The 27,819-nt window shown below is 32.8% G+C and overlaps 2 protein-coding genes across 2 annotated transcripts; one reads left to right on the top strand and one right to left on the bottom strand.

Moving 5' to 3' along the window:
* Positions 1-1,160: 1,160 nt before the first annotated feature.
* On the bottom strand, positions 1,161-11,821 carry LOC134728150 (uncharacterized). The gene is made up of 3 exons (XM_063592620.1): positions 11,032-11,821; positions 3,995-4,191; positions 1,161-3,271 (listed from the first exon to the last, which is right to left on the bottom strand). The coding sequence occupies exons 1-3, from the start codon at positions 11,246-11,248 to the stop codon at positions 1,328-1,330; spliced, it is 2,358 nt and encodes a 785-aa protein (XP_063448690.1). The 5' UTR covers positions 11,249-11,821; the 3' UTR covers positions 1,161-1,327.
* A 10,222-nt stretch (positions 11,822-22,043) lies between these two features.
* On the top strand, positions 22,044-22,856 carry LOC134681534 (uncharacterized). The gene has a single exon (XM_063541176.1). It carries the CDS (start codon positions 22,044-22,046, stop codon positions 22,854-22,856), a length of 813 nt encoding a protein of 270 aa, XP_063397246.1.
* Positions 22,857-27,819: the final 4,963 nt, after the last annotated feature.

The following is a 27,819-nucleotide window of genomic DNA, read 5'->3' as shown; positions in this document are numbered from 1 at the left end:
GTATGCACATTGAACGACAAATTTATGTGACGTATATAATTTTTCTGACGTCAGACACTCAAATCAATCCATGTGTTCGTAGATAGTAGATGTTGTTGTGTCCTGTTAAATTGTTATACGATGATGACTGATGTTCCCATATTTTGACTATTTTATTGATTGTGACTGTTTATTTAACGCATCATGTAAATGTAACGGAATTTGATGAAACTGTTATTAAAGTGAGAGGGTTAGCGCTATAGAACCAGGTTTAATCCACCATTTTCTACATTTGAAAATGCCTGTACCAAGTCAGGAATATGACAGTTCTTTGTCCATTCGTTTTTGATGCGTTTTGTTTTTTGATTTTGCCATGTGATTATGGACTTTCCAAATTGATTTTCCTCTGAGTTCAGTATTTTTGTGATTTTACTTTTTATTCATAGACAGAAAAATATAACTGTCATTCCTTAAATAAGAATCTGTTCAGTCCTTTGCCAAGTATAAGTTAAATATTGAAAAAAAGATATCAGATATAAACCAGTTTTAAAAGTGATAAAAAAAACCAATAATAATAAAAAAAAAATATAAACTTGACTGATTGAATAGAAAAGAATAGATTTTTCTTTTTAAACAATGAAAGCAAACCATTTAATGGCACACAATTTCCCTACACCAGCCTAAAAACTGTACAACCCATGTATATTCACCACACAAAACAGAGTATGGGAGTTTATAGTAACGTCACTAAAATGTTACGTTTAGTATTCTAATGCATTTTGCTATGCTTGATGGTGATTGTGGATGTGGAACGACTGTCTTGAGAAATCACTCACATATATTTGATAGTAATATTTCCAACTTTTCTCCTTATTTTGTACTTTAAGTTTATTACCGTATAAAAAGCATAACTCTAATAAAGTGTGGTAGCTGTTCTGTGTATTTGCGTCACTCACAGGGTAAAAATTAGAAGAACAAATTAAAATCTTCGGCAATTTTGATACATGTATATAAGAGTTTTGATTTTATAGTTAAAATTTTAGAAAAAAATACATTTTATCCATACAATAGCTCCTTGTTAAAAAACCTATACTTATATGAATTCTTTAAACTACGTTTGTCAAAACTTCTGACTATTTGAATGCATTACTTTAACCCCCCCCCCCCAAAAAAAAAAAACCAACATTTTTTTCTAAACATAAAGCAGGCGAATGTAGTCATTCACAATAGACGCACAGCATGTTAATGGTATACTGTCTTTTGAAAAATTATAAATTTTGGTTACTGTTGTTTACTTATCAGTAGCGAACAGACTTTAAGAGTCTTATGTTTTGTTAAATATATTTTTTTAATTAACACTGTACTGTTTATAGTCCTCGTGAATCACTATTCTTGGCTGGGGTTTCCGACATGCAGTTCGACCATGGCCTAGAATGCATTTGTCTTCTGTGGCCTTTGCATTTGTTAAGTCAGCTTTATTTGCATACGATGAAGCAAGCAATTGGAATGGGCGTACTCTTGAATTGTTCAGTTCTATAGCATTTTCTAAACGTTCTATAGCCTTCGAATATAATCCTGCTGTGTACAACCAACTAGCTTCATATTCCATAATGGTAGAGTTCTTACCAAGTGGCATATTTTTTCCAGCGATTGACAATTTTGAAGATTCGATCGGCGTCAATAATCTCTGTAAGACGGAATATCTTCCTGCATTAAACGGGGCTTTATTGAAACCAAGTTGACTAAAAGACGGGACTCTCTTGTTGGGGACAACAACATAATTATATTCTTGACTTTCTAGTAAACGTTTCGATAAATAGTGAATATTAGTCACATCGATGATATCAGAGTATCGGTTGATGACATATAAGTTTCGCGGTGTCTTATAACTGAGATCAGTCCGTGGTATATACCCTTCGCTCCTATATTCGTGGTATTCATGGTGAATTAAAGTAAGCAATGGCACGTCGTGATTCAAAATGGTAAATCCCGCAATCGTGTAAATGGAATTGTCAACGAATACTCCTGTTACATTGTTTTGTTCACTTATAAAGAACAAGCATTGGTTGATATCTGAAGAATCGGCTGGTGTAACCGTTTTCCATGGCAGGATGGTTTCTTCGCCATATGAAGGAAAATTCATGTAAGTATTGAGACCTACGGTTAACGTGAAGACAATTACAACGATTCTGATTTTATCTTTGGTAAATTTTAACAAACTGTTTATAAATTGCAAAGCCCCGTGAATTGCGTACGCTGCTAAAATTTCAACAATGATTAAAACGTTATGAACAAATCTTAATTCCTTATGCGCGATTACTGAATAAATAATAAGCATAAATGACAGAGTTATTAATAGACTAGAAGTTGACTTTTGATCCCCTGAGTCAATAAACTCAGTTTGAGTCATCATAGTTAATAAAGCGGCGAGACAGAAAATGTTAAAGCACAACTCGGAATTGCAGCTGGCAAAAATGTCTAAAATATACTGATATGGACTATTGCTTCCATACAATACAGCGGGAACATGTGAAGCTACATTCAACTTCAACCACTGAGCTGGCGAAATAAACATCACACCATATGTGTACCAGTCGAGTAAACCCCCAACTGTTAAACCCGTTGCAAAACCTGATCCAACTGTGCCAGTTAAATATACGACTTTTTTAATTGATACTTTATCTCGATATGTAAATAGAAATGAGACGCCAATTACGATAAGAAAAATGATAGTGTCAGGCCTCATGTAACAAATTATTGCACAAACAAAACCAGATAGACTTAATACAATTAAATCTATATCCAATGTAAAGTGTCTGGTTGTTAAATGGTTCTGTTTCAGTTTGCCTTTCTTTGTTTTTGCTGCTTTAACTATTTTACCATCTTCTGTTGATTGTTTTTGCTCTTGAGGTGCTGCACTATTCAATGGATTTTTCGGAGTCTTTAAATTACTATTGATATCGCGCTTGGCACATTGTATTGGAGCGCTTCCATTTTCTGTATGATTGTACCGTGACGAACTGCTTTCGTTTAAACTTTTGTCGTTTGCAAAATCTGTAATGTCCAGAGGTTTTAATAAATATTGCAAAATGATGTCTAATGAAAGAAATAAGAATGGAGAAATAAAACTATTGACCAATGTATGTGTTCCAAGGACCGAGATATGTAATGAAAATGAAATTAATATTGCCGCTAGGGACGCAGTTCCTCTACACCTAAATAAAGTCCTACAGAATCTGAACACAGCTACTGGAGTAAATGACGTCACTACACACTGACAAATACGTCCAACCTGAAATTAAAATACGAAGAATACACCTAATTGATACATATACAAGTCTCAATGAAAATTATATGAAATAAAGAAATGAAGTGGATATAAGAAATTATAGGTTACCGTACGGTTTTCAACAATAAGCAAAACACATACCGTAAAGTAAGCTAAAAAAAGGCCCCGGTTTGACAACATGTGAAACCAGTCAAAAGAGAAAACCGACGAACTGATTTTTGACGACGCTTGTATTGCAATTTCTGATCAGGCTGGTAGATAAGTCCTTCAATACATTTAAGAGAAGTAATATTTCTGGTTTTCAATTATTTGCTAAATAAAGATCAAACTGAATATTATTGATGTCCTCTGTTGTATACTCTCATATGCATAAAGTCCCTTTCTGAACACATATATATCTTAAAAAACCTCATACAATTTTCATTTGTAACAACGAACATTACATTTTTAAGATAAATTGCAAGTTAAACTTTAGGTCCCTCAATGCTGCTCATGTCAGTCAGTTGAAGGAATAACCAAACGGGTTCCCGTTAAAAACCAGCGGGTGCATGAGATGAATAAACAGTTACAATACATCGATTAAGCTTGTTTGTAACTGATGATAATTATCTAAAAACCCTAATAATCTATATTTGCAAAAAATCGGTATGCAGTTCTACGTCTCAGTTACTTATACCATAACAAAATTGAAGACACTTGAATTTGAACATCGATAGTTATAATTACCAAATAACAATTCAAACGTATCCCAACGAACTTGCAGACGGCAAAAATCACAGCAAAGAATTGTGGGTAGAGAAAAGATCTTAAACTGTACATTCCCTGGTTCATTTCCTGTTCTTCGACCGGTGTTGTTACATTTATCGTGGGTGGACTATACTCATAGGTTCTGAATCCATGTCCGTACACCTCAGAAAAAGCAACTGTAAAATAAACAAAATTTAGAAATGGTGTAAAATAAACAGTTAAATAACAAACACAGACACACACGCGTATTTTATATAGTTATGAAGTTATAGCTATACTTTTCTTCAATGAAATTCGTGCTTAATGTAGATACTTGAAAAACTCTTTGTTAAACTCATTTCCAACTCAATTGTAGCTTGGACGATTTACAGCCTTTTACATTAGCTAGACAGCCCCTTTGACATCTATATATTTTTTGCATTATTTGTGTATTTGGATTGTTGACTCATTGACTCACCGTACATTTCCTTTATGAACACATAATTAGTTTATTCCCAATGTAAATTTATATTCGTATGCTAGATGAATGTTTATTCAATCATTTAACTTAATGATATGGCTACCAACTGTAAAGACAAAAATACTTAAAAATGCATTGCAAAATAAAAGAGCATAGTCGCTAAATATGTGGAAAGTTGACGCATTTAAAACTACCAACGAAGCATTGCACCTTCATGACTTTAATGAGGATATAAATGCTAGTTCATTGCTAAATTTGGTATACCTATAACTTATAGTGAAATCAATCGGCTGCAAAAGACATCAATTATAAAACATATACAATTCCGCCATTGAAAGACATTTGGTTTGTTATTTACAGGTCTGTATTGATACTCTTTGCCCGCTTCACACTTGATAAAATTATTTTCGATATCAATATTCATTTGACGAAACAACCCAGTCAGCAATGTTCTAATAGACAAAAGCCATTAAAGTCATCAATCATTTACCGTATAATTGTAACAATAGTATTTTACTGATAGTAAGATATCTATTTAAATAATCGATATATGGTTACTTAAAGCAGCGATGTAGTTTCTAAAAATATTTATTGAAAGAGAAACTGTTTCAAATGAATCAATTCGTAATTAAAAAAAAATTAATTTAATCATAATTGATAGAATTTTTACCAACAATTGAGGTGAAAGGTATCAAAATGCACCAATTAGTGGCCTGCTTTTCTTCAAAATTTACGAAAAAAAACCACGGGAATGGCAACACAGGTGTGGCATTTTATTTACTGTTATCGTCACCTGTAAGGCCGGTTCAGGATGGTGTATTTACTTTGCACTCTAATGTAAGGGGGAAAGTAGTACCATTTACCATGAAGGTCAACATACAATATAGGTGTGATTTAAAAGAGGAATAAAAGGAAATGTTGGATACTCCTCAATCAGACGGTAATTCAACGGCACAAACAGTCGAAGGACATCTAGAGGTCACGCATTTTAATTAGAACAGCTTTTAAATACTGTATGATTGTGATGAGTTAAATGGAAATGAGAGGTTGACCGATGTTACATGCCTTTTAAGTGTGTAATATACAATGTGTTAACTGTCAAAAATGGAAATGTATGATGCAGACAAAACTTGCTTAAAAAGTCCTTTATTGCTTAAAAACACATATCATTTTTGATTGCGAACACAAGCAACCTGAGTGCATTGTGATGTAAAATAATGGAAAAAAGAGAATCACCAGGTTGTTCATATGAATAAATGATTATTATTATTCATGTCATGTTTTTTTGTAAAAAAATAATAGAACTGCATACGCTTAAATCTAAAATGAACTAAATTTCGTACACCAAAAAAAAATGAATAAAATAGTATGAGTTTTTCATTTCAATTGATAATTTGTATGTTTTTTGTAAAAAAAACCATACAAATTATCAATTGAAATGAAAAACTCTTACTATTTTATTCTTTTTTTTTTTTTGGTATACGAAATTTAGTTCATTTTAGATTTAAGCGTATGCAGTTTGGGCGAATGATAAACTGCTAGGTGTTCATTCTTTTAACTTTTATTATTTTCCTCGTTTCGCGACAAATTAGTTGATACCAATTTTCTTTGTACAATTCAATTTGAAGTCTAAATTATACTTTGATTTGTACGATCAAATAAAGGATCAATTGTAATGAATTCAACAAATAAAAGAAAACATTCCTCAACTGAGAGACTGCACAAATAAACCATTGTTGCTTATCAATTTAATCGATTTTAGGTAGAAAATTTAAATAATACATGATTTTTGTTTAATAAAAATACAATAATTGATTTTAATTTTGAATCTTTAATAAAATTGAAACATAAACAACTTGATAATATCAACTTCGTTCATATTTTAATTGAATTTCAGATGACATATCTTCTTCAATTGACAACAGACAAGACGCACCACAAATATCATTGTTTAAAACTTAGGCAAAAAAGCAGACGACAGACACACTTATTAATAACTTATATTGTCTATCCACGTAGGACTCACATGAACAATTAACAAAAACAATAATTTAATATGAGAACAACGATAAAAACACATGCAACCTCGCGACAACATCCAAATTCTACTGAGGCAGATGTACGACCAAGTCCATATATTGATTCGAAAAGGCTTAACTATTGTAATCCCGCTTCAGTACTTTGATGTCCGCAAGTAAGATATCAGGTGATAAATATTGATTATGTCTTTAAAAATGAGTTTACTATGAGCCTTCAAAGTCTTTTGATTTGAGGGAAAAACGCAAAAACTGTCTTTATCGACTTGTTAAAAGACTATTCGACGTTTAAGTGGTCTCAATTCAGGTGTTTTAGTGGTCTCGTTTCATGCGTTTTAGGGGTCTCGTTTCATGCGTTTTAGTGGTTTCGGTTTAGGCGTTTTAGTAGTCTCGTTTCATGCGTGTTACTCGTCTTCTATTAGGCTTTTAGCTGACTCATTGGCAATCATACTGCATGTTTTATTTTTTCTTATGAACTAGGATAAGACATTCGTACAACCTCCATTTTAAAAACAAACGTTTAATTTCAACAGATGGATTTCATTATTTTTGACTACGAATAATCTAAAATTCAAACAATTTAAGAAAACAAAAGAAAATAACTTTCTATAGAATTGACTTCTCGAAAATCTATAGTTATCAAAGGTATCAAGATTATAATTTAATACGCCAGACGCGCTTTTCGTCTACATAAGATTCTCGTTTTTTAGTTAAGATTGTTTATTTCTACAGTGAAACATTCAAAAGATCTCATCAAAAAATCTAAATGCTATGGTAAAGAAATGTTATACTAAATTATTGTGATATCATTAAAATATCAATTGAATTAAGGATTCAGGAGTATTATTAAGTAAACTAATAATTAAAACATAAGATTTTAAAAGTAATGCAGTGATTACCACCCAAGTTTTTTGAAGCGTTTTTTTTATGGTATTTTTTAAAATTTTCGACTATACACCCACAGGGCTTGTCTTAAACTTCGTGTTTTTTGTGGTCATTTAACTTTTATTTTATTCGAACGTCACAAACAATTTCAATGAGTATATTTAAAATCTTTCGGTTTGTAACAACTATTCGTTACCAGTTTGTACTCCAAATATCAATTAAATAAAAGGGGATGTCCCTCTGGTATCTGGTATCTTTCGTTCCTCTCTCAAATAGACAGCATTTGAAGAAGAACAATAACCAATATTTATGTTTATTTCTGAAGCAACATGAAATATGCATTTGTCTCATTGGGAATCATAACGCATTCCCTTACTTTATACTCTACAAAAGACCGATTTTCTTACACTATTTCAAGCTTTTAATCATTTACTCATTTGTGAATACTTTGGCTTTCAAAAATGATTTATTAAAAAAAAATTGAATTTCAAACGGTTATGAATTGTGTGCGGTATTGAAAGGTGCAATGTCATCATGGACATATTACCTAACAGAGAACTAACATTCAAAATGAAACCGATCTCAGCTGATTGCAGAATTATCACAGATACACTAAAAAAAAGCAGATATTTTTTTACGTTCGTAGACTAATTCACGAGAGAAACAATAAGAAAAAGCAATGGTAATGTTGTTTACGTATTATCCAAATAGTAACGACATGAAATAAATTTATACGTGATTGCCAAAACCCACAATACAACTGATTTGAATGGGTATCAGATTTCATTAAGATAATATTGATCACCAGAAGACAGTTAGAATTAAAAGTTTTCACTTCAATAAAGTTTGTGTAAACAATAACAATTTTTGTATACCAATTTCGTGCTTTTAAGTTTTGGAGTATTTAAAGTTTAATATGTAGACAGTTGTAGTAATAATATTGACCTGTTGTGTACATAAACATATAAACTCATTAAATGAAAAGCGGCTGTTCAATACCAATTGTATGGTCGACCTTTGATATTTATCAATTAAAAAGAAGAAATGCAGTACGAATTTAGTCCTTTTTTTTTTATATTAAAAAGTTTATATCAAAGTATGCTCTTTATGTTTCTATTGTATGGATGATTTTTTGATTCATGTAAAAAGATTTGTATTTACTTTAAGTTTCTGGAGTCTCTTTCAGATCGTCAAAAACAAAAGTTTATGTTTTTAAAAAGTAAAATCACAAAAATAACTGTGTGTATGCTTATATTACTTCAAACATAATTATAGTCAAGTCTTAACAGTTTATGACAAAAGTAATGTCTCTATTTGTTATTAGTGACCGTTGTGGATTAGGAAATCATTCAGGCTAAATACCGAACTAGTAACTTGTGATGACCACAACCTTACCACTTGGAACCTTTAGTTCAATAGATTCCTCGTTAGCATCAGACCTTTATCAAAGAACCCATGACAGGAAATGCAAGCTTTGGAATATTGTGCAAATGGACATAAGTCCGCCAAATGACCACAATTTTTTTCTTTCTAGATGAATTCCCACTTTTATTTTTAAAACTTTTATTTTATCATCCATGCTCATACCTTATCAATCATATACCCTCAATTAATTTTCTTGTATCAGGCGTTTTAGTGGACTCGTATCATGCGTTTAATTGGTCTTGTGTAAGGCGTTTCAGTTGTCTCGTATCAGGCGGTTTAATGGTCTCGTATCAGGCGTTTTAGGGGTCTCGTTTCATGCGTTTAAGTGGATTCGTTGGCAATCATACCACATGTTCTTATTTTCATTTTATAAATAAGGATAAGACATTCGTACAAACTTCCAATTAAACAAAACCCTTTAATTTAAACATTTTGAATTCATTATTTGTGACTATGAATGATTTAAAATTTCTACAATTTAAAAAAAAACAAAAGAAAACAGCTTTCTATTGAATTAACTTCTCGAAAGACAATACTCGTTTTTCAGTCGTGACTGTTTTTTGTTATGTACAGTTAAAATTAAAAAGAAAGATTTAATCACAAATTTTAATGTAACGGTAACGTGGATTAAGAAATGTTATAATATATTATTGTGATACCATAAAAATATAGATTGAATTAAGTACTCAGGATGTATCATTCAGTCGTTAACATTTAATTAAAACATAAAATATTAAGAGTAATGCCGTGTTTGCCACATTAGTTTTTTAAAACGTTTTTTATATATGTTACCAGGATTTGATTTCGATGGTATACCCACAGAGCTTGTCTTTAACTTCGTATTTCTATCTGGCCTTTTTAACAACATTTATTCGAACTTCACTTATGAGTCTTGTACTTGTAGACAAAACGTCTGGCGTACATAATTTTATTGATGAGTTTATCTAAATTCCTATCGGTTGGTACCACTAATTATTACCAATTTAAGGTAAATCATCTAAGAGATTGTTAGCAGTTTGAAAACCAGCAAAAAGAGAATAAAAATTCATAAAAGCAGGATATCCTATTCCAATCGAAGCACTCTCAAAGGTGCTTACAGTATCATTTGGAAAACATGAATAATGAACTATTTAAAAAAACCCGATTCAAAATGTATCGCATGAGAAAATAAGCAAAAAGCAAGAAGAAAAAACAGTGGTAATATTGTTTTTTGGTATTATCCAAATAGTTATTTATGTACTAATACGACATGAAAGAAATTCATACTTGATTGACAAAACCCACAATTCAAACTGATTAGAATGGGTATCAGATTTCTTTAAGATAAAATTGATCAGCAGAAGACAATTAAAATTAAAAGTTTTCACTTCAATAAAGTTTATGTAAACAATAAAAAAAAATTGTATACCAATTCATGCTTTTAAGTTTTGGAGTATTTAAAGTTTAATATGTAGACAGTTGTAGTAATAATATTAACCTGTTGTGTACATTAACATATAAACCCATTAAATGTAAAGCGGCTGTTCAATACCAATTGTATGGTCGACCTTTGATATTTATCAATTAAAAAGAATGAACATAGTACGAACTTAGTCCTTTTTTATGTTAAAAAGTTACATTAAATTATGTTCTTATATATCCATTGTAAGCATTGATTTTTGGATTCATGTTAAAGAACTTGTTTTGAATTTTACATTAAGTTTTTGGTGTCTCTTGTGTATCGTAAATAACAAAGGCTTATGTTTGTAAGCTGAAAAATGTAATATATGCTTAAATTACTTCCAAAATGATTATACTCAAATCTTAACAGTTACGACAATATTTTTTTCTTTCTTCTCTGTATATATATATTACCAGTAACTGCGATAGATTATAAACTATCAAATGATAGTAAAAATTGGAAGAATTTGTACCTGTGATAATTTCAAAATTATAAAATAGAGAAATAGAGCAATCATTTTTCAATTGACGTACCATAGTTTAGTAAATCTACGAAAGTCATTTGCATATAAGTATTTTCTTGCACGTTTCGATTTGCCCTGTAACTTACATATACCCCTAACTTACCTATACCCCTTTAATGCATTCTAGTATCTTAGACTGATAGCTTAAACAAATTAATGCCATAAACAACTACGGAGTCTTGCAAACTTCAAATGCACTGCTCGTGTGCGGTATATGAATTATGAAGTAATAAATGTATATCATACCTTCAACTGATTGGAATATTTCATCTGGATGAAGCAGCCACCAGTTTTTCGGTTGAAGAACATAATGAATTCTGATGCACAGTACTATGACGAACAAATACCATGGTAACAGTTCAGGCAATATACTCTCTAATCCGCACTCACATTTTCTATTTTTGTCATTGCCAGTATGTTTTGATTTGATTTTTTTCATTTCTTTTATTTTCCTACTTTTCATTTTTATTCTGGCTTTTCACCTTGTTTCAATGTTTAATAAACGCTGTATGAAATAATTATCGTATCATGTGTTTAAAAATCATGTAAATTTAAAACGATGTTAACTAATCTTTTGTTCGGTCTGAAAAACATATCGTTAGGTATTGTAGGACTGTCATCGTGTCAGGTGAAAATATAAATAGTCCAGGATATTAATTCATTACACTGCACCATACATTAGGATATATTGCAAATATTTGACTCCTACCGATTCAAACGTCCTTAATAAATAAAAAGTACATCCCAATTCGACGAAGCTTGATGTTGCAATTTCCCCTTTCTCCACCCGTTGATGAAAATATTGGCGACACCAAACACGACTATTGTAAGGTTATTTATTGAAGTACAATGATGTCCCAACGATTTGTAGAAAGTAATCCTCTTAATAAAACAATTTTCTGTTCAGGTAATTGTTGCATCGTAAATCCATATTGCAGTCGGCTGCTATCAGTTTTATGAATTGTACATCACGCCGCGTGACATGCATAACTAGAATAACATTGATCCTGGAATTTTATTCTTCAGATGTCAGGTAAAAAATACAAATCCGACAATTGATGCTGGATTGATTATTTTAGCTCGTCAAATATGTATTTCACGTCCTGTACACATATATCAAATATTAATATTATGTTAATTGAATAGGATTTTTCTCATTAAAGTTGACTGTCAGCTAATGTGTTAATACCGTGAAAAGGTACCGTTATAAAATATCAAATTAATTTGACACTATTCACTGCACGTCATAAGAATTCATTGGAAGTCACAATCAACAAAAACAAATAATCCTGTATGTATATTTGAATTTAAATCATTTCATTTCAAATTAAATGATCTGTGCATCGTGTATGAAACGATCATAAGCAATGAAAACCGAAATGAGTTTAATACTGCGGTTCAGTAACACCCGCTATTGTAATCAAAGGGTTAATTTTCTTAACCCAAATGACATAGAATTCACATACTAATATTTCCTAGTGTTCATTTATAAACAATCAAAAACACTCATTGTTTTTTTCATATTGTTCACCAAACTGAAAGAATAAAACTTTCATAAAAAAACAAATAGGCTCGTAATTCGTGACTCTTTCTATTTCTTGATCTATTATAACCAGGTGAAAATTTTTAAACATTGACGTTTTTTTGTTAAATGAAACGCTATGACTATTTAAATACCATTTAAACCTATTATAGAACACCACAACAATCAAATTGTAGATCAAATTGACTTTCTATTTCAAAATAATGCTTTCTTGTTATTTGAAATAAATTGATAGTTGACCAAGGATGAAACCAACGTAAGATTTATCAACATTGACAGTAAGAAAGTGTGGGAAATAATCAACGAATGAATACTAGTAATAAATACCATTTTGACATATTAAAAAAAAATATAGTTAGTTGATATTTTACGTTTTAGAAATTTGTAATAAAATGACATTAGTCGACATAACCTTCCGACGACGGAGGGGAGCAAAGACTGCATGTTTTTTTGTCTCGTTGAAAAAACACAATTTTTTGGAATAATTGTTATCTAAAAATAAACACAAATTAATATTTCAATTCTTTATGCATTTTGTTGTTAAAATTGGGGTGATTTCATTGACAATAACATTAAAGGGGATAATACACCTTTCATTACTTCGGCATTTCACTTGATTCATATATTTATCTACCAAACAATGAATTCTTAAAAGTTCATAGGAAGAGAACGTTCGAACGTAGGCGTAAATTAACTTCAATGTTCTTTGAGTTTTTTTCTCCTAAAATATTTGGCGTTTAATTATACAAATACGTATGTAAAATTGACATGTACGAATTATTTAATTGAAATTTTGTTAAGTAAGATGATCTTTTTAGTTTTATGACCAACTTATATTAACATGTGAAAATTATAATTACTGGTCTGTGCATCCTTCCGTTCGTTCTTTCATGTCAAAAAAGATAAAACCTTTAAAATCATATACTAACTATGAGTTTGACCCATATTAAGTGGTGCACTGAACATAGAAATATTATAATGTGAAAGGGCACGGTGTCTTAAGGCCACACATTCTTGTTGCAAATGTTCTGATTAATAAACGTTCATGTATATGTATCTTCCAGATTCATAATTGTCTCTTTGGTCGCGCGCTCGTCCCAACAGTAAACTCTCAACGGTTATCAAGGGAATATAAATATTATATGGTCACTATTGGTCTTGTTACGATCGGCAGTTAGACCATTGCCAAAGTTGGGGTTCCGTTTAGATGTGGCAGATGTAAACGTACGCAGTCCCGTCTGTTCAGAATAGGGACGTTAAATCCGATGCCTGTTTTATGTATAATGTCACGCTCTCTACAAGTGAATTAAGCATGAAATATTTACCACTGGACTTTTAGCAAAAAACTGTCAATCAATCGACAGTAGCGTAACTTTAGTTATATTTCTGGTAACACAAATGATTTGAATCTCGGCAGTTAAAGCCTCGCCTTGCTTTCAAGACGCCAATGCCAGTAGAAAATGTACGGTTTATTGAAAATATGATTCGCAAAATAAAATGTAGGTGATCATACTTTTGATAAGTCACACAATGATACTGTCTATGAAAAGTACAGATTTGTGGAATTATATCACGAAATAATATTTCTGGTGCTCATTTAGTCAATATTTTTCAATGAAACTTCTGGTTAAAGGCGTAATTCTCTGTACTCAGTTAGGTAATAGAATTCAGAAAGGTTTCTGAAAGTAGAATGGCAGAATTAAATGTATGACTTCTTCTAAAATGCTTTTGTACAGATTTGGGGATACAAAGTTTAAGATCCATTAAGTCTCTTAATTTTATACGTGTAACTTTTGTCATCATATAAAAAAAGATGTGGCGTGATTGATCAGTTTCACAGTTTCTATCTCTTATATGGACCAGTATTTTGCTAGTTATACTTTGTCTGTTACTTTATATCTACCTAGGTCATTATAAGATGCATCCTCTATCCGCATCTGTCAACGAAATATTACTATATTATGTTGTTACTTACTGTACACATTTTCGTTAATGATTTACTCATTAAAATTAATTCGATGACCCCGTTTTAGTTGTTTATCAATATAATGTATAACACACCCTTATAGTTAGTTAGTTTTTCTCAAGTGATATCACATATATTCCCTGGAAATATCTTTTGTATTTGGACTCCGATATCATTACCGTTAAACAAATTATTACAGAACAATCCCTAATCGAACACACCTAAATTATAAAAAAAAACATATATAGGAATTTCTTTATGAGTACATTTTATAATAAATGAAAAATACTGTTGTTTATAAATTATGTATTATGTTCTCTTGTGTTAACTCAATGCTAAACATATGGAAACTTTATAAAAAATTAACAGCCTTTCCCCTTGTACTCTCACATTTGGCAATTCGGTGCCTGATAGATGGGGGATTATTGCATGCAATGCTAGCACTTATTTCCATTAAACAAGTTTATAAATTTAGATATTAGTGAAATCAAATATAAATATGAATCAATTCAAGTACACCTTTTGGGGTGCGCTCGACTTTCGTGACTCAGCACAAAGTATTTTGGGTTTTTAAAGTTTGTTAAAGACTTTCTGTTAACAATAAACGCTAGCACATCATAGAAAAACAAGTAAGTAATCTATGTTCTGATTTTCATAACAAAATTATCTTTATTAAAGTCTGTTGATTTTCTACAAAAATTTGGTTTTATTTGCCACAAAGTCCTGTTTTTCCATGAAATGCAATGACACAATGAATAATGATGCTTTGCAATTTGTTTCACCTTAGTAGATGGACACAATGGTCCATCTCTAATATTCATTATCGTTTCTGTTTTGATACTATTAGAGTTTTAAAATTTCGTAATTACATGGCTACAACAGGGGTAATAAACCTTAAAAGGAAGCGATATATTTTATCTGAATTGTATAACTTTATGAAGAGACAGATTCTGGCAAATTCTGCTTTCGACATTTTTGAAATTGTCAGAAACATATCATTCTCAATATTTTCGCCGCAACTCATATAATTAAAAGATTAATACACTATAAAGAAAGACAAAATAACAGTATAATGGGGCTTTCATCTCCAAAGAAGATAATCAAACCACGAAAGATAACTCGAACAGTACGCATGATAGGTATGGATTACGTGTATTAATACGTAATCTGTCAGTAAAATAAAGGCGTCAATCTGGAAAACTACGTGATAAATAAAAATTTCTATCATTTGGTTCATGATAAGAAAATATTATATGGACGAAAATTTCAGGCTGTGATTTTAAAAGTCTTGAAATATTTTGTTTAAACTCAAGCGCGGTATTTTATCAATTCGATGGTTGGCAATAATCAATCCTATTAGATCCTTACGTCGAATTACGTACGTATGTCATTCTTTTGGAAATCTTTAGTAGAACCTAATTTTTGACATGCGTCTAAGTGCATCAATTTATGCACAATACCTAAATTTAAAGTCTGGGTCGTTGTGCTTATTCTTTTCGGCATAAAATCTGACTTTATAATCCTGGTACCTTTGATAACAATTAACACCACTGGGTCGATGCCACTGCTGTTGGGTGCTTCGTCCCCTAGGGTATCACCAGCCCAGTAGTCGGCACGTCGATATTGACATGAATATCAATTATAGGTCATTTTAATTAATCTGCTGACAAAACTTTCGAAAAAACCAAAGAATAGATTACCTCAGCCGTATTTGGCACAACTTTTTATAATTTCGGGTCCTCAATGCTCTTCATTTTTGTACTTATTTGGCTTTATAACTATTTTGAACTGAGCGTCACTGATGAGTCTTATGTAGACGAAACGCGCGTATTGTATATTAAATTATAATCCTGGTTCCTTTTATAACTATTCAATTACTGGGTCGATGCCACTACTGGTGGACGTTTCGTCACCGAGGGTATCACCAGCCCAGTAGTCAGCACTTCGTTGTTGATATGAAAACAATTGTATGGTCCTTTTAATAAATTTCCAGTTGACAAAAAGATTAATTTTCGAAAAATTATGGATTTTCGTATCCCAGGAATAGAATACCTTAGCCGTATTTGGCACAAATTTTTGGAATTTCGGGTCCTCAGTACTCTTCAACCTTGTACTTGTTTGGCTTTATAACTATTTTGATCTGAGCGTCACTGATTAGTCTTATGTAGACGGAACGCGCGTCTGGTGTATTAAATTATAATTCTGGTACCTTTGATAACTATTTCTTGCTAGTTGGTTTGAAGGATTGTAAAATTGTACAGTACGTTTTTTCCTGATACGGAACTTAGTCTATTTTTGTCAGGAATATGACAGTTGTAAAATAGTTCGCTTTTATGTATGTTGACGTTTGTTTTTTGTTGCACTTCATGGTTCTTGTTGTTCCTTTCGTTTTAAACTTTTGTAGTTCATGTGTTTCTTTTGGTTTTAATTTGAAACCCCCATTTGTTTTCTCTCTATCGATATAGGATCTTATAGGACTTTTGAACACCGGTATACTACTGTTGCCTTTATTTGCAATATTATCAACAAAAACATGTTTTGGAATATTCTTCTCCTATAGTTTTTAACTAAGTTTACTAAAACTATCTAGAACGAATGTATATACATTATGGAGCTAATTTTGAATATTTTGTTTTGCGGAATTTGTAAAAAGATACTTCGTTAAGACTATCATAATGTATAAATGTCCTTTAAAATATACCAAAGGAATACATTACCTTTGCCATATTTGACAAAACCTTTATGAAATGTTAGGTCCTTAATGCTCGTCAACTTCTAACTTTATTGGGCCTTTTATTTGACCATTAATATTGCCTTTTCTTCGAGTTTCACTAATGAGTCTCTTGTAGACGAAATGAGAGTCAGGCGTATAGAATTTTAATCAAGGTATATATGATGAGTTTATTTAGAATAACAACCCACAAGTACCTACGTTAATCAACCTGACAAATTGAGTTGACACATGTCTTTTTACTTTATGTTAATATGACACTTTCACTTTCGGGCTCCACATGGAAATTCTATTCATAAAAGTGGATTCTAATCATGTTGTCTTAAAAGTGTAATATTGTTAAGCATCGCGTTTTTTTTCTAGTAACTCAACTGTTTGAACCGTCGTCCGAAAACATTATTTAATTTCGTACATTATGTTAAGTCTTTCTTTGATTGTTTGTTTTTCTAAAGCGCTAGCATCCCTACAGGAAAGAATATCACATTATAAAAGGAAGTGTACGCTATGAGCACGTTTTTGCCTTGATATCATGTTAAAATATTGAAAATGATTCAGTTGAAACGATCAATTTATTTTCAATGATGGAGTTTGGAAAACAGTAGGACACAAAGAAGACAACAAAAAATAAATAATTCAAGAAAGACAGATAGCAGCATGACCAAACAGAGAAAAAAACAGAGAACAATGTAAAAAAAAAAAACCAGCCGCCGTATTTTACCCCAAAAAAATAGAAAATTGAAAACTGACTTACAGGGACCGTCATTTAATAAACTCATCATTAAATTTGTACTCAAGACAAAAACCACGTTATTGTAATAGTTTATTAAGTTTTATTCATACTAAATGACAATGAACTACAAAGGAGGAAACTAGCAAACACAAGATGAAAAAAGGTAGCCAAAATCATTACTCATACAGAGGGATAAATAGAAAATACTTTGATTAAAAAAACTCTTATAAGGACATTATCAAAATGATACTTGTCTTGAATGACTTCATATTTGAAACGTTTGGAGATTTGTTTTTAACAAACGATTGAAATTCCCATTTAAACCAACTGTGCTCCTCTTCTTGCCGACTTGTTCTTTTAATCATTCGAGCCTTGGCCCATCCCATTAATCCACATATGTGCCTGTTATCTGGATTTTCATCCATAGAAATTGATAATGAGTGTTTTATAAGAAGTAAACTTCACGACAAACGATATGATTTCAGCTTCCTGATTGTGATCTATTAATTCCTATACATCAAAGTTCCAGCAGCGCCTGCATATCGAGTATATATCTTCAGATGAAACGACATTCCTAGAATTAAGGGTTGCTGCTCAAAAGGAAGCAACTAAAAAGTGTAGCAAAAATACCGAGCTCCGTGGAAAATTCAAAAAGCGGGTAGTCCATAAAAATTTACTAAATCAACCAACCGAACAAATGAAAATCAATTGATGTAGTAGTTGGACTTGACTCTTTACATAGAAAAGATATACTTGGAATGATTATTGACATCCAACATATTTGATTTTGTGATTCATTCTTAGACAAATGCAGAAAAAAATTATGTCAAGGACATTTTTTTTTTTTAAATTACCCTGGGGGATTACAACCTTTATCAGCAGTTGCATCGATACCGTGGTTGCAAATAAATTCATTAGATTTACCGGGATTGAAATTTTGTATTTGCGCCAGACTCTAATTGAGATTTTGATTTTGCCATATGATAAGGAATTTTCCGTAACAGTTTTGAATTTTTTTATAGGGATTCGGTGTTTTAGTTATTTTAATTTTTACTCTATATACCGAGTGAGGATCAAGGATCATTCTCAAATAAATAGCTGCTTGGAAGGAATCGTCAACTAGTTTGAGTTGAGATTTTTACTTTATTCAAATATCTGTGATTTATAGAAATACAAAGTTAAGATGAACTTTAAAGTGCATTGGCTGTCAATGTTAATGTTCACTGATATGACTCAAATTCTCCTATTATAACATTTTAAAATGTATGTTCAATTATAAAAGTATAAAAATATACAATTTACAAGGCATGGACTCAACGATATGTATTATTGTTTCGTGTGTATTTTAGTTAAGACGCCATTTAACAACTATCTAGTAGACATCCAAAGACTGCCAATGACCATATATGTTGTAAATACGGCGCGAACACAACGCGGGAACGTCACTTAGGTCTTATAGTGTAACGTCAAGACTTTGTGGCGTGTCACTTGTATACTTTGGCTTTTATAGATCGATTACACATAAGAACATGGAACGTTTTCTTACTTAATTTACGTATTCCCGACATTTGGTGCCGTGCCCAATGGATTTGAATAAGCTGAAATCGATTAGGAAAGCGAAAAAAAAGTGTAGTTACAAGACATTTACGGAAAATCGACGATTTGAAAAACGAAGCGGAGTTAGCCAGGGTAGATCTTTAAGTAACATTAGAAAGTGTGGAACAGAAGAAGAACCTTTTAGAAGATTTGAATCAACAAATTATAAGTGCAATCGATGCAGAGGATATTGAAGAAGAAATTCTCAACACAGATGAGTATACTTTAGGTTTAGAAACTAAAGTAAAACACTTGCGTATATTCATACAGGGTTAATACAGTTCGATAAATCATAAAAATCAGCAGTCTACTTCATCATATCAAACATTAAATTATGAAGCACCAGCTTTTGTTTTCAACTTCATGTATTGAAAATCAGCAACAGAGTTATATCGCACCATCTGGGATTCTTTCGAATCAGCAGTACATATGAACTCGAGTCTACCAGATATTCAGAAATTCAATTATATTTAAATCACAACTCGGAGGTGAAGCTTCGCATACAGTTGATGGAATCGCATTGACAAATGCTAATTATAAGGAGGCAATTAACGTATTAAAAGAACGATACGGACAATCTAGTAAGATCCCGCATGCACACATGAAAGCTTTGCTAGACATTACACTACCAAATTTACCCAGTGTACACCTATTTTATGATCACATAGAGGAATCCGTACGCGGATTGGAAGCATTAGGCCAATCGCAATACACTAACGGCACATTACTAGTCCCAATAATTTTGAGCAAGCTTCCCGGAGAAGTAAGGCAACATCAAGCACGAGATTATGGATCAAACACATGGATTTTATCCGATTTACGTAAAGCTATTCAGAACGAGATTAATATTATCGAAGCAGGTCAGGATTACGGTATCCCACAAAGTTATGCAACGCCTACATGTACGTTTCTCACTGAAACGAAATCTTCCAGTTACGGAAAGGAATAATATACGCAAAGAAGAGTCGTTAATGTAAAAAGTAACCAACGTTTTCTGACCGCGAGGCCATGTATATTCTGTGAAGAAATTCACGCACCAACGAACTGTACACGAATTACAGAAACACAAAAACGAAAGAATATTGTAAAACGCAGCAATCTGTGCTTTAATTGTCTCGGTACGCACCGTACCAGTGAATGTAACTCTAAACATGTATGCCGTCATTGCAAGAAAAAAACATCATACTAGCTTATGTAATGAGTCAATGGTCGATAAAAGAAGTACACATGTCCAAAGTAAAGCTCCCATGCATCAATACGCTTTTTGTCACGAAAACGGAAAACACGAAAACACATTCTACCAAATCATCACAATCTGTTAATGTCAGCATTGTTAATGATAAATAGGGAAAATCAGAAGACGACACAAAAGTTCTTCACACTTCTCATAAGACTCATTCAAGCGTATTACTGAAAAGAGCAGTTGCACCCGTTTTGTCCGACAGTACAGTTTTAGACGCAAATATATTTTTTGATGAAGGTGCACAACGTTCGTTCATACCAGAAGATCTTGCTATAAAACTAAAACTTGAAATCTACAGCACAGAAACAATACAGCTGGCCTGTTTCGGAGACACAGATAATAACATTCAACACTTAGGTAAGTGTACTTTATTGGTAGAAACAGAAACGAGACAGAAAATACGTATTGAGGTTCTTGTTGTACCGAAAATAGCCGTTCCGTTACATAATCATGTCCGAAAACTAGACTCGAAAAACAACTACATTTATTTACAAGGCTTGAATTTGGCGCATCCGATTACCGACGAAAGTATGTTTGAAATTACAGTATTGATAGGAGCAGATTACTATTGGCAGTTTATTGAAGACAAAATCATTCGCGGAGATGGACCTTCTGCTGTTAAATCGAAGCTAGGTTACCTTTTATCCGGTCCGTTCAAAGAGTCGGCTACATACTCACTGTCAGTACTACAAATGCTTATTTCGCATAAGACCGAGGAGTTCGACATCGCATCATTCTGGAACTTAGAATCAATGGGAATAAACTCTAAAGAATTAGATCAAGAAAATGAAGATTACTTAAAAACATATCAGAACACTTGCATTGAATTTCAAGGCGGACAATATATCGCAAAATTACCATGGAAACGAGAACATGATCAACTTCCGACAAATTTTAGTATTGCAAAACGAAGAACCAAATCTGTAATAAGAAGGCTAGACAGGGAACCAGGTATGTTGAAAACGTATGACGATATTATAAAGAACCAAGAGCTTAAAGGTTTCATTGAAAAAATCGATGATGAGGAATGTAACGACAGTACATTATATACCGCACCACCCAGTTAGGAAAGATTCGATAACCACACCAATTCGTATTGTTTACAATTGTAGTTGTAGACAATCTAATCAGTACCCGAGCTTAAACGACCGTCTGATGAATACAACACCCGTTCTTAATGACTTGACAAAACTATTATTGCGTTTCCGATTAAACGCCATCGCAATTTCAACTGATATCGTAAAGGCATTCTAACACGTAGGTTTACACGAACATGACAGAGATGCGACAAGATTTTTTTGAATGTCTGATGCAGAAAACATAAACAGTAAATTGGTAACATATCGTTTTAAGTCTGTTCTTTTTGGCGCTACATGCTCCCCCTTTATTCCGAGCGCAACACTACTCAAACATGTGCAGACTCAAGGAAAGAATAGTGACAGAGCTAACATGATTGAACAGGACATATATGTTGATAATATTATATCGAGTGTAACTAACGAGAACAAAGCCGTACAGTTTTACAAAGAAGCCAGAGAATTTATTACAAAAGGTGGATTTAATCTCCGATCGTGGACATCGAACAGTCAGCTTTTACGGACAATAGCATGCGCTGATAACATACTTGACAAGGACACCAAACCGAAAGTACTAGGAATGCGTTGGGATGTACAAAAAGACGAACTTTGTTTTGCACAAACTGAAATTCACTTAACAGCGGAAACAGATATCACTAAACGAGTGATATTGAATCAATCGTCGAAAATATATGACCCATTAGGCCTCTTGAGTCCAATCACAATCAGAGCAAAATTATTTCTCCAAGAACTTTGGCGCGAAAACTATGAATGGGATCAGATCTTACCTACAAAGTTATGCGAAACATGGATTGACATCGCAACACACATTCAAAAGAGAATCAATACTGCTTTTCCGAGACGTTATTTTACCGGTACACAAAACGAAACCATATCGTTAACACTACAAGTATTTTCTGATGTCAGCTTGAAAGCTTACATAGCCTATCTTTGCAAAGGGAATGAATCCAAATTGATTATGGCGAAAACAAGAGTAGCTCCGGTTAAAAGTTTAACACTACCGCAGTTAGACTTAATTGCAGCTGTAAATGGCGCGAGACTTACACAACACATTTTATCCATGTTTATAAACATTAGCAACGTAGAATTATGGTCTGACAGTCAAATAGTATTGAATTGGCTGATGTCGAAAAAACCTCTAAAACGATTTATTGCAACAGTGTAGCTGAAATTAACGAGTTAACAAGACCCTATAGATGACGATACTGTCCAACAGATCAAAATCCAGCAGACATACTTACACGCGGAATAACGGCCACTCAATATACCGAAAGCATGCTATGGAGGCATGGTCCGTCATGGATAATAGAAACGCCCGGTTCATACGATTGAAGTTAACTCGGTACTATCTACATTGACTGATAACATTGATGTCCAGCAACCAACACTTGAGAATAGAACGACAGGAATTCACGATTTAGTGGAAATTGACAGATTTTCTTCATACAAGAAACTATTACGAACGACGGCATATGCATGACGTTTTATTCAAAACTGTAGATTATCAAAGGAAGAGAGAATAGTTGGTTCATGTAATGTGAAAGAAATACATAAGTCAGCACAAAATTGGAGTAGGTCATTCCAAATATTAAACTACCCCGAGGAATACGACACGCTAGTGAAAGGAGATCGTACAAAGAATGTATCAAGAATTCGTCAGTTGAATTTATTTCTGGATCATAACAACATTATCCGATGTAGAGAAATGCACCGATTCCCGAGTCCGCCAAATTTCCTATTTTGTTACCAACAAACACACAGCTAACAATGTTGATAGTACGAGATGCACACGAGCATGTACTACACTCAGGAACTAGTATAGTCGCCGTCAGCTGAAATTCGGAGCGGTTATCGGTAGAAATAATCTTAACTATCAACCGCGTTCTCTCGAGATATAGTTTTTCTCATTTCATTCATAAATCGCGAAAAGAAAAACCACTACTGACCTACCTTTTAAGTGATCGCACTGTAATAATCCTGACCTTCACATTTTCCAGAATGTTTTCCATTGTAATTCCGCCATCTTCGTTTCTATGAGGATCATTTGTTTACATATGAAATTCGTCATTTACGCAGTTTCCTGAAATGTTCTTTTCATTGATGTGATACGGTTTCCCGCGCTTTATGCAAATGTTATGAAATTTAACTCCAGGGGAACACTTCCGGAAAAAAAACAATGGCGGATTCCACCATTCAAAATAGTCTTGGAAAATGTGAAGGTCAGGATTATCACAGTGCAATCACTTAAAAGGTAGGTCAGTAGTGGTTTTTCTTTTTGCGATTTATGAATGGAATGTGAAAAACTATATCTCGAGTGAACGTGGTTGATAGTTTAGATTATTTTTACCGATAACCGCTACGAATTTCAGCTGACGGCGACTATAGTACCATATCGCATCTACGTCAAAACTTTTGGATATCGTGTATTCGTCAATTTGTTAATAAGATTTTACGTAAATGTACTGCATGTCTTAAAGTTAATGAAACTTCGTATAAGGCTCCGGATCCGCCGCCTTTACCCAAAGCACGACGTCAAGATGCACCGCCATTTACTGTGACCGGTATTGACTTTACAGGAGCACTACATGTAAGGGATGAACACAATAAAATAACTAAGGCATACGTGTGCTTATTTACATGTGCGTCAACAAGAGGAGAACATTTAGAGGTTTTATCGAATTTATCAGCAGAATGTTTTATGCAAGCTTTTCCTCGTTTCACAAGTCGCAGGTCTACACCGAAAGTTGTTATAACGGACAATGCGCTGACCTTTGTTGCAGCTTCAAAAGAAATCAAACGAATATTTGAATCGCAAAATGTACAAGATAAAATCGCAGATTTAGGTGTACAGTGGAGATTTATACCGCATCGTGCTCCCTGGTATGGTGGATTTTGGGAGAGACTAATAGCAGTAACAAAAACTACGTTAAAAAATGTTCTCGAAAATCATTGGTCGATTTTCAAACCTTGTGCACTATTGTTACGGAAGTAGAAAGTGTAATGAACGACAGACTACTAGCATACACCTCCACAAATATCAACGACAGTGAACCACTTACTTATCGCACCTATTATGTGGTAGAAAAATTAGATCGTTATCCTATCCACATTCAGAACAGGACAACAGTGAACCCGTGTTTATGGACTGTTCGTCACTAAATAAACAAAATGAACGACAAAGTGAATTATTCAGACACGTTGGACAAGATGGAAAAATTACTATGTAACATCATTGAGGGAATACCACAAAGCATATGGAAATAACAATGAACAAATTAAAGTTGGCGACGTTGTTCTTGTGCACGATGAGTCAACGAGAATCAATTGGAAAATGGCCCTTGTAACTGAACTTTTTCGAGGAAACGATGGATTTGTGCGTGCCGCTAAAATAAGGATGAAGAATACCGAAACTACATGGCCGATAGTGAAACTATATCCGCTCGAAATTACATGTAATACGAAAAAAGATGATACATGTGAACAAAGTGCCAAACAAGACATTCGTCCAAGACGACAAGCAAGTGTAAAGGCTGGTGAAAGAATCCGTAATTGGTTGAATCTGCCTTCAAATCGAGATGATAAAGAACGAATGTGAACTGTTAATTACCCTTTTTATATGAACTGTGAATCGTTATTTAAAAATGTTCAAGTGTCAAATTTTAATACCACTATACAGAGACAGTAATTATTTTCTATACAGAGACTTTAATTTTAAGCGTAAATATTTTTAATTTGAAATTTCTTATTCACATTTGAGATTGTTTGTATATAGAATTTTAACTTTTTGCGGCCCCCAGAATGTTGTAAATACGACGCGAACACAACGCGGGAACGTCACTTAGGTCTTGTAACGTCAAGACTTTGTGACGTGTCACTTGTATACTTTGGCTTCTATAGATCGATTACACATATTAGAACATGCAACGTTTTCTTACTAAATTCACGTATTCCCGACAATATAATCCGATATAAAACATAGATTTTTCACTTTAAATGTTGATTTTCGTTTCCTTTTAATAACTTAGCACGCATGATCCATGCATAATCTCTAGGGGTTAAATTAACGGTCAAAAGAATGCGTATTCGATGAGGTCGCATTATTTACTTGCAAGTGAATAATTCATCATCGATGCTAGTGCCCATTTAATGAAACAGTAATGAATACAAAATCATCAAATCTCCAATTTCAAGTAAAAAACATGGAATTTTCTTAAAAAACCATATGGAACATACATTTTGTCGCTTTCATGTAAAATAATAAGACTCATTGATGTTCATATGATGAAATCATAATCTTTCAGTCAGTTTAATTGAAGTCTGGAGCTGGCATGTCAGTTAACTGCTAGTAGTCTGTTGTTATTTATGTATTATTGTCATTTTGTTTATTTTCTTTGGTTACATCTTCTGACATCAGACTCGGACTTCTCTTGAACTGAATTTTAATGTGCGTATCGTTATGCGTTTATTTTTCTACATTGGTTAGAGGTATAGGGGGAGGGTTGAGATCTCACAAACATGTTTAACCCCGCCGCATTTTTGCGCCTGTCCCAAGTCAGGAGCCTCTGGCCTTTGTTAGTCTTGTATTATTTTTATATTAGTTTCTTGTGTACAATTTGGAAATTAGTATGGCGTTCATTATCACTGAACTAGTATATATTTGTTAAGGGTCCAGCTGAAGGACGCCTCCGGGTGCGGGAATTTCTCGCTACATTGAAGACCTGTTGGTGACCTTCTGTTGTTGTTTTTTATTTGGTCGAGTTGTTGTCTCTTTGACACATTCCCCATTTCCATTCTCAATTTTATCATTGACTTCGTTTTAAGGCAAAATGCAAAGTAGTGTTCTAGATATATAAAAAAAAAAAAAAAAAACGGCGCAAAAATCGTAACGTTGTCGTGCTGTTGGCAGCAAACGTAAATTTATTTTCACATTTTCCACAACCGAATAGGTAAATGATTGATTAATACACTAATACACATAAAACGAAGTCGTGGATCCTAGTATATTTTCATTACAGCGTTGGAGTGCTACACTCTTTGCACGTTAAGAACCCTTGCAACAACTCTTTGTGAGATCCGTAGGTCCGATCTCAATCCAGCACACCTCTACTACAAAACCTGCCTATTGTATTGATTGTTAATTTGTTCTCGTACTGAATATGAATGAAATATTTGCCACTGGACGTTTAGCAACCAACAATCTGTTCAATGACCTTACGCAAATTGTCAAGAAGTTAGTTTCGAATAAATTCTGCATAAACACAGTACCACAGCACATAAGTTTTCATGTTATTTAAAACGAACGAAACAACAAAAGAAAATACCAATACGTTATCCATTGCATATTTATTGTATGCTACTTAGTACAAATATAGATATGCTTCATGAGTGAACATTTTCATATCCATTGCATGACATTAAATATTATGTAATGAATAGGAAACATTGATTTGATTATTCGGAAAATACCTATATTATCTCGAAATATAGGTCGGGTATTTAAATGCACAGGTGATTTTCAAAAAATACAGGTGGTTTTTTGAAACGCAGATTGATTACAATAACATGTATGATATGCCTGTCAAAATGTCGTCTATAATGGTATGTATTTATTCATTCTGTCTGTTTAGTTATTTAATTAATTGTTTGTTTATTAAAATTAGGTAAAAAGAAAAAATCGCAAAGCACTTAATAAAAATGCCTACACAATATATGAATACTTTCAATATTTTCAACGTATATTGATCAATTGTTCAATTCAATGTATATTGATCGATTGTATGAATGACAGACACTAACATCGCCAACACATATATACAAAATGGATCAGCGGTTTCTGCTTTACTTGTTGGTATTGGGAAGTTGAAACCCAGACATTAAAGCATTAGGTTTTGTCACGAACAAGGAAAAAATAGGGTTTTGTAACCGGGTTCGACCAATTTTTTGAAATCCAAAGAAGAATGAAACACTACGGTTTGTCGAAAAACTAAATCTCCTTTTCTCTTATCATGCTTCCTTTCCTAAATATATATATATATTTCGGATTTACATGAGCAACTCCACATTAATATTCATGACTAAAGGGACGATTTTTTGTTCTATATTGTTATTTTTCCCTTTTTGAATAATGA

The sequence above is a fragment of the Mytilus trossulus genome, chromosome 8, assembly GCF_036588685.1.
Source record: "Mytilus trossulus isolate FHL-02 chromosome 8, PNRI_Mtr1.1.1.hap1, whole genome shotgun sequence".
Lineage (NCBI taxonomy): Eukaryota > Metazoa > Mollusca > Bivalvia > Mytilida > Mytilidae > Mytilus > Mytilus trossulus.
Note: the sequence above shows the minus strand (reverse complement) of the source record. Positions and strands in the feature narration are given on the sequence as shown.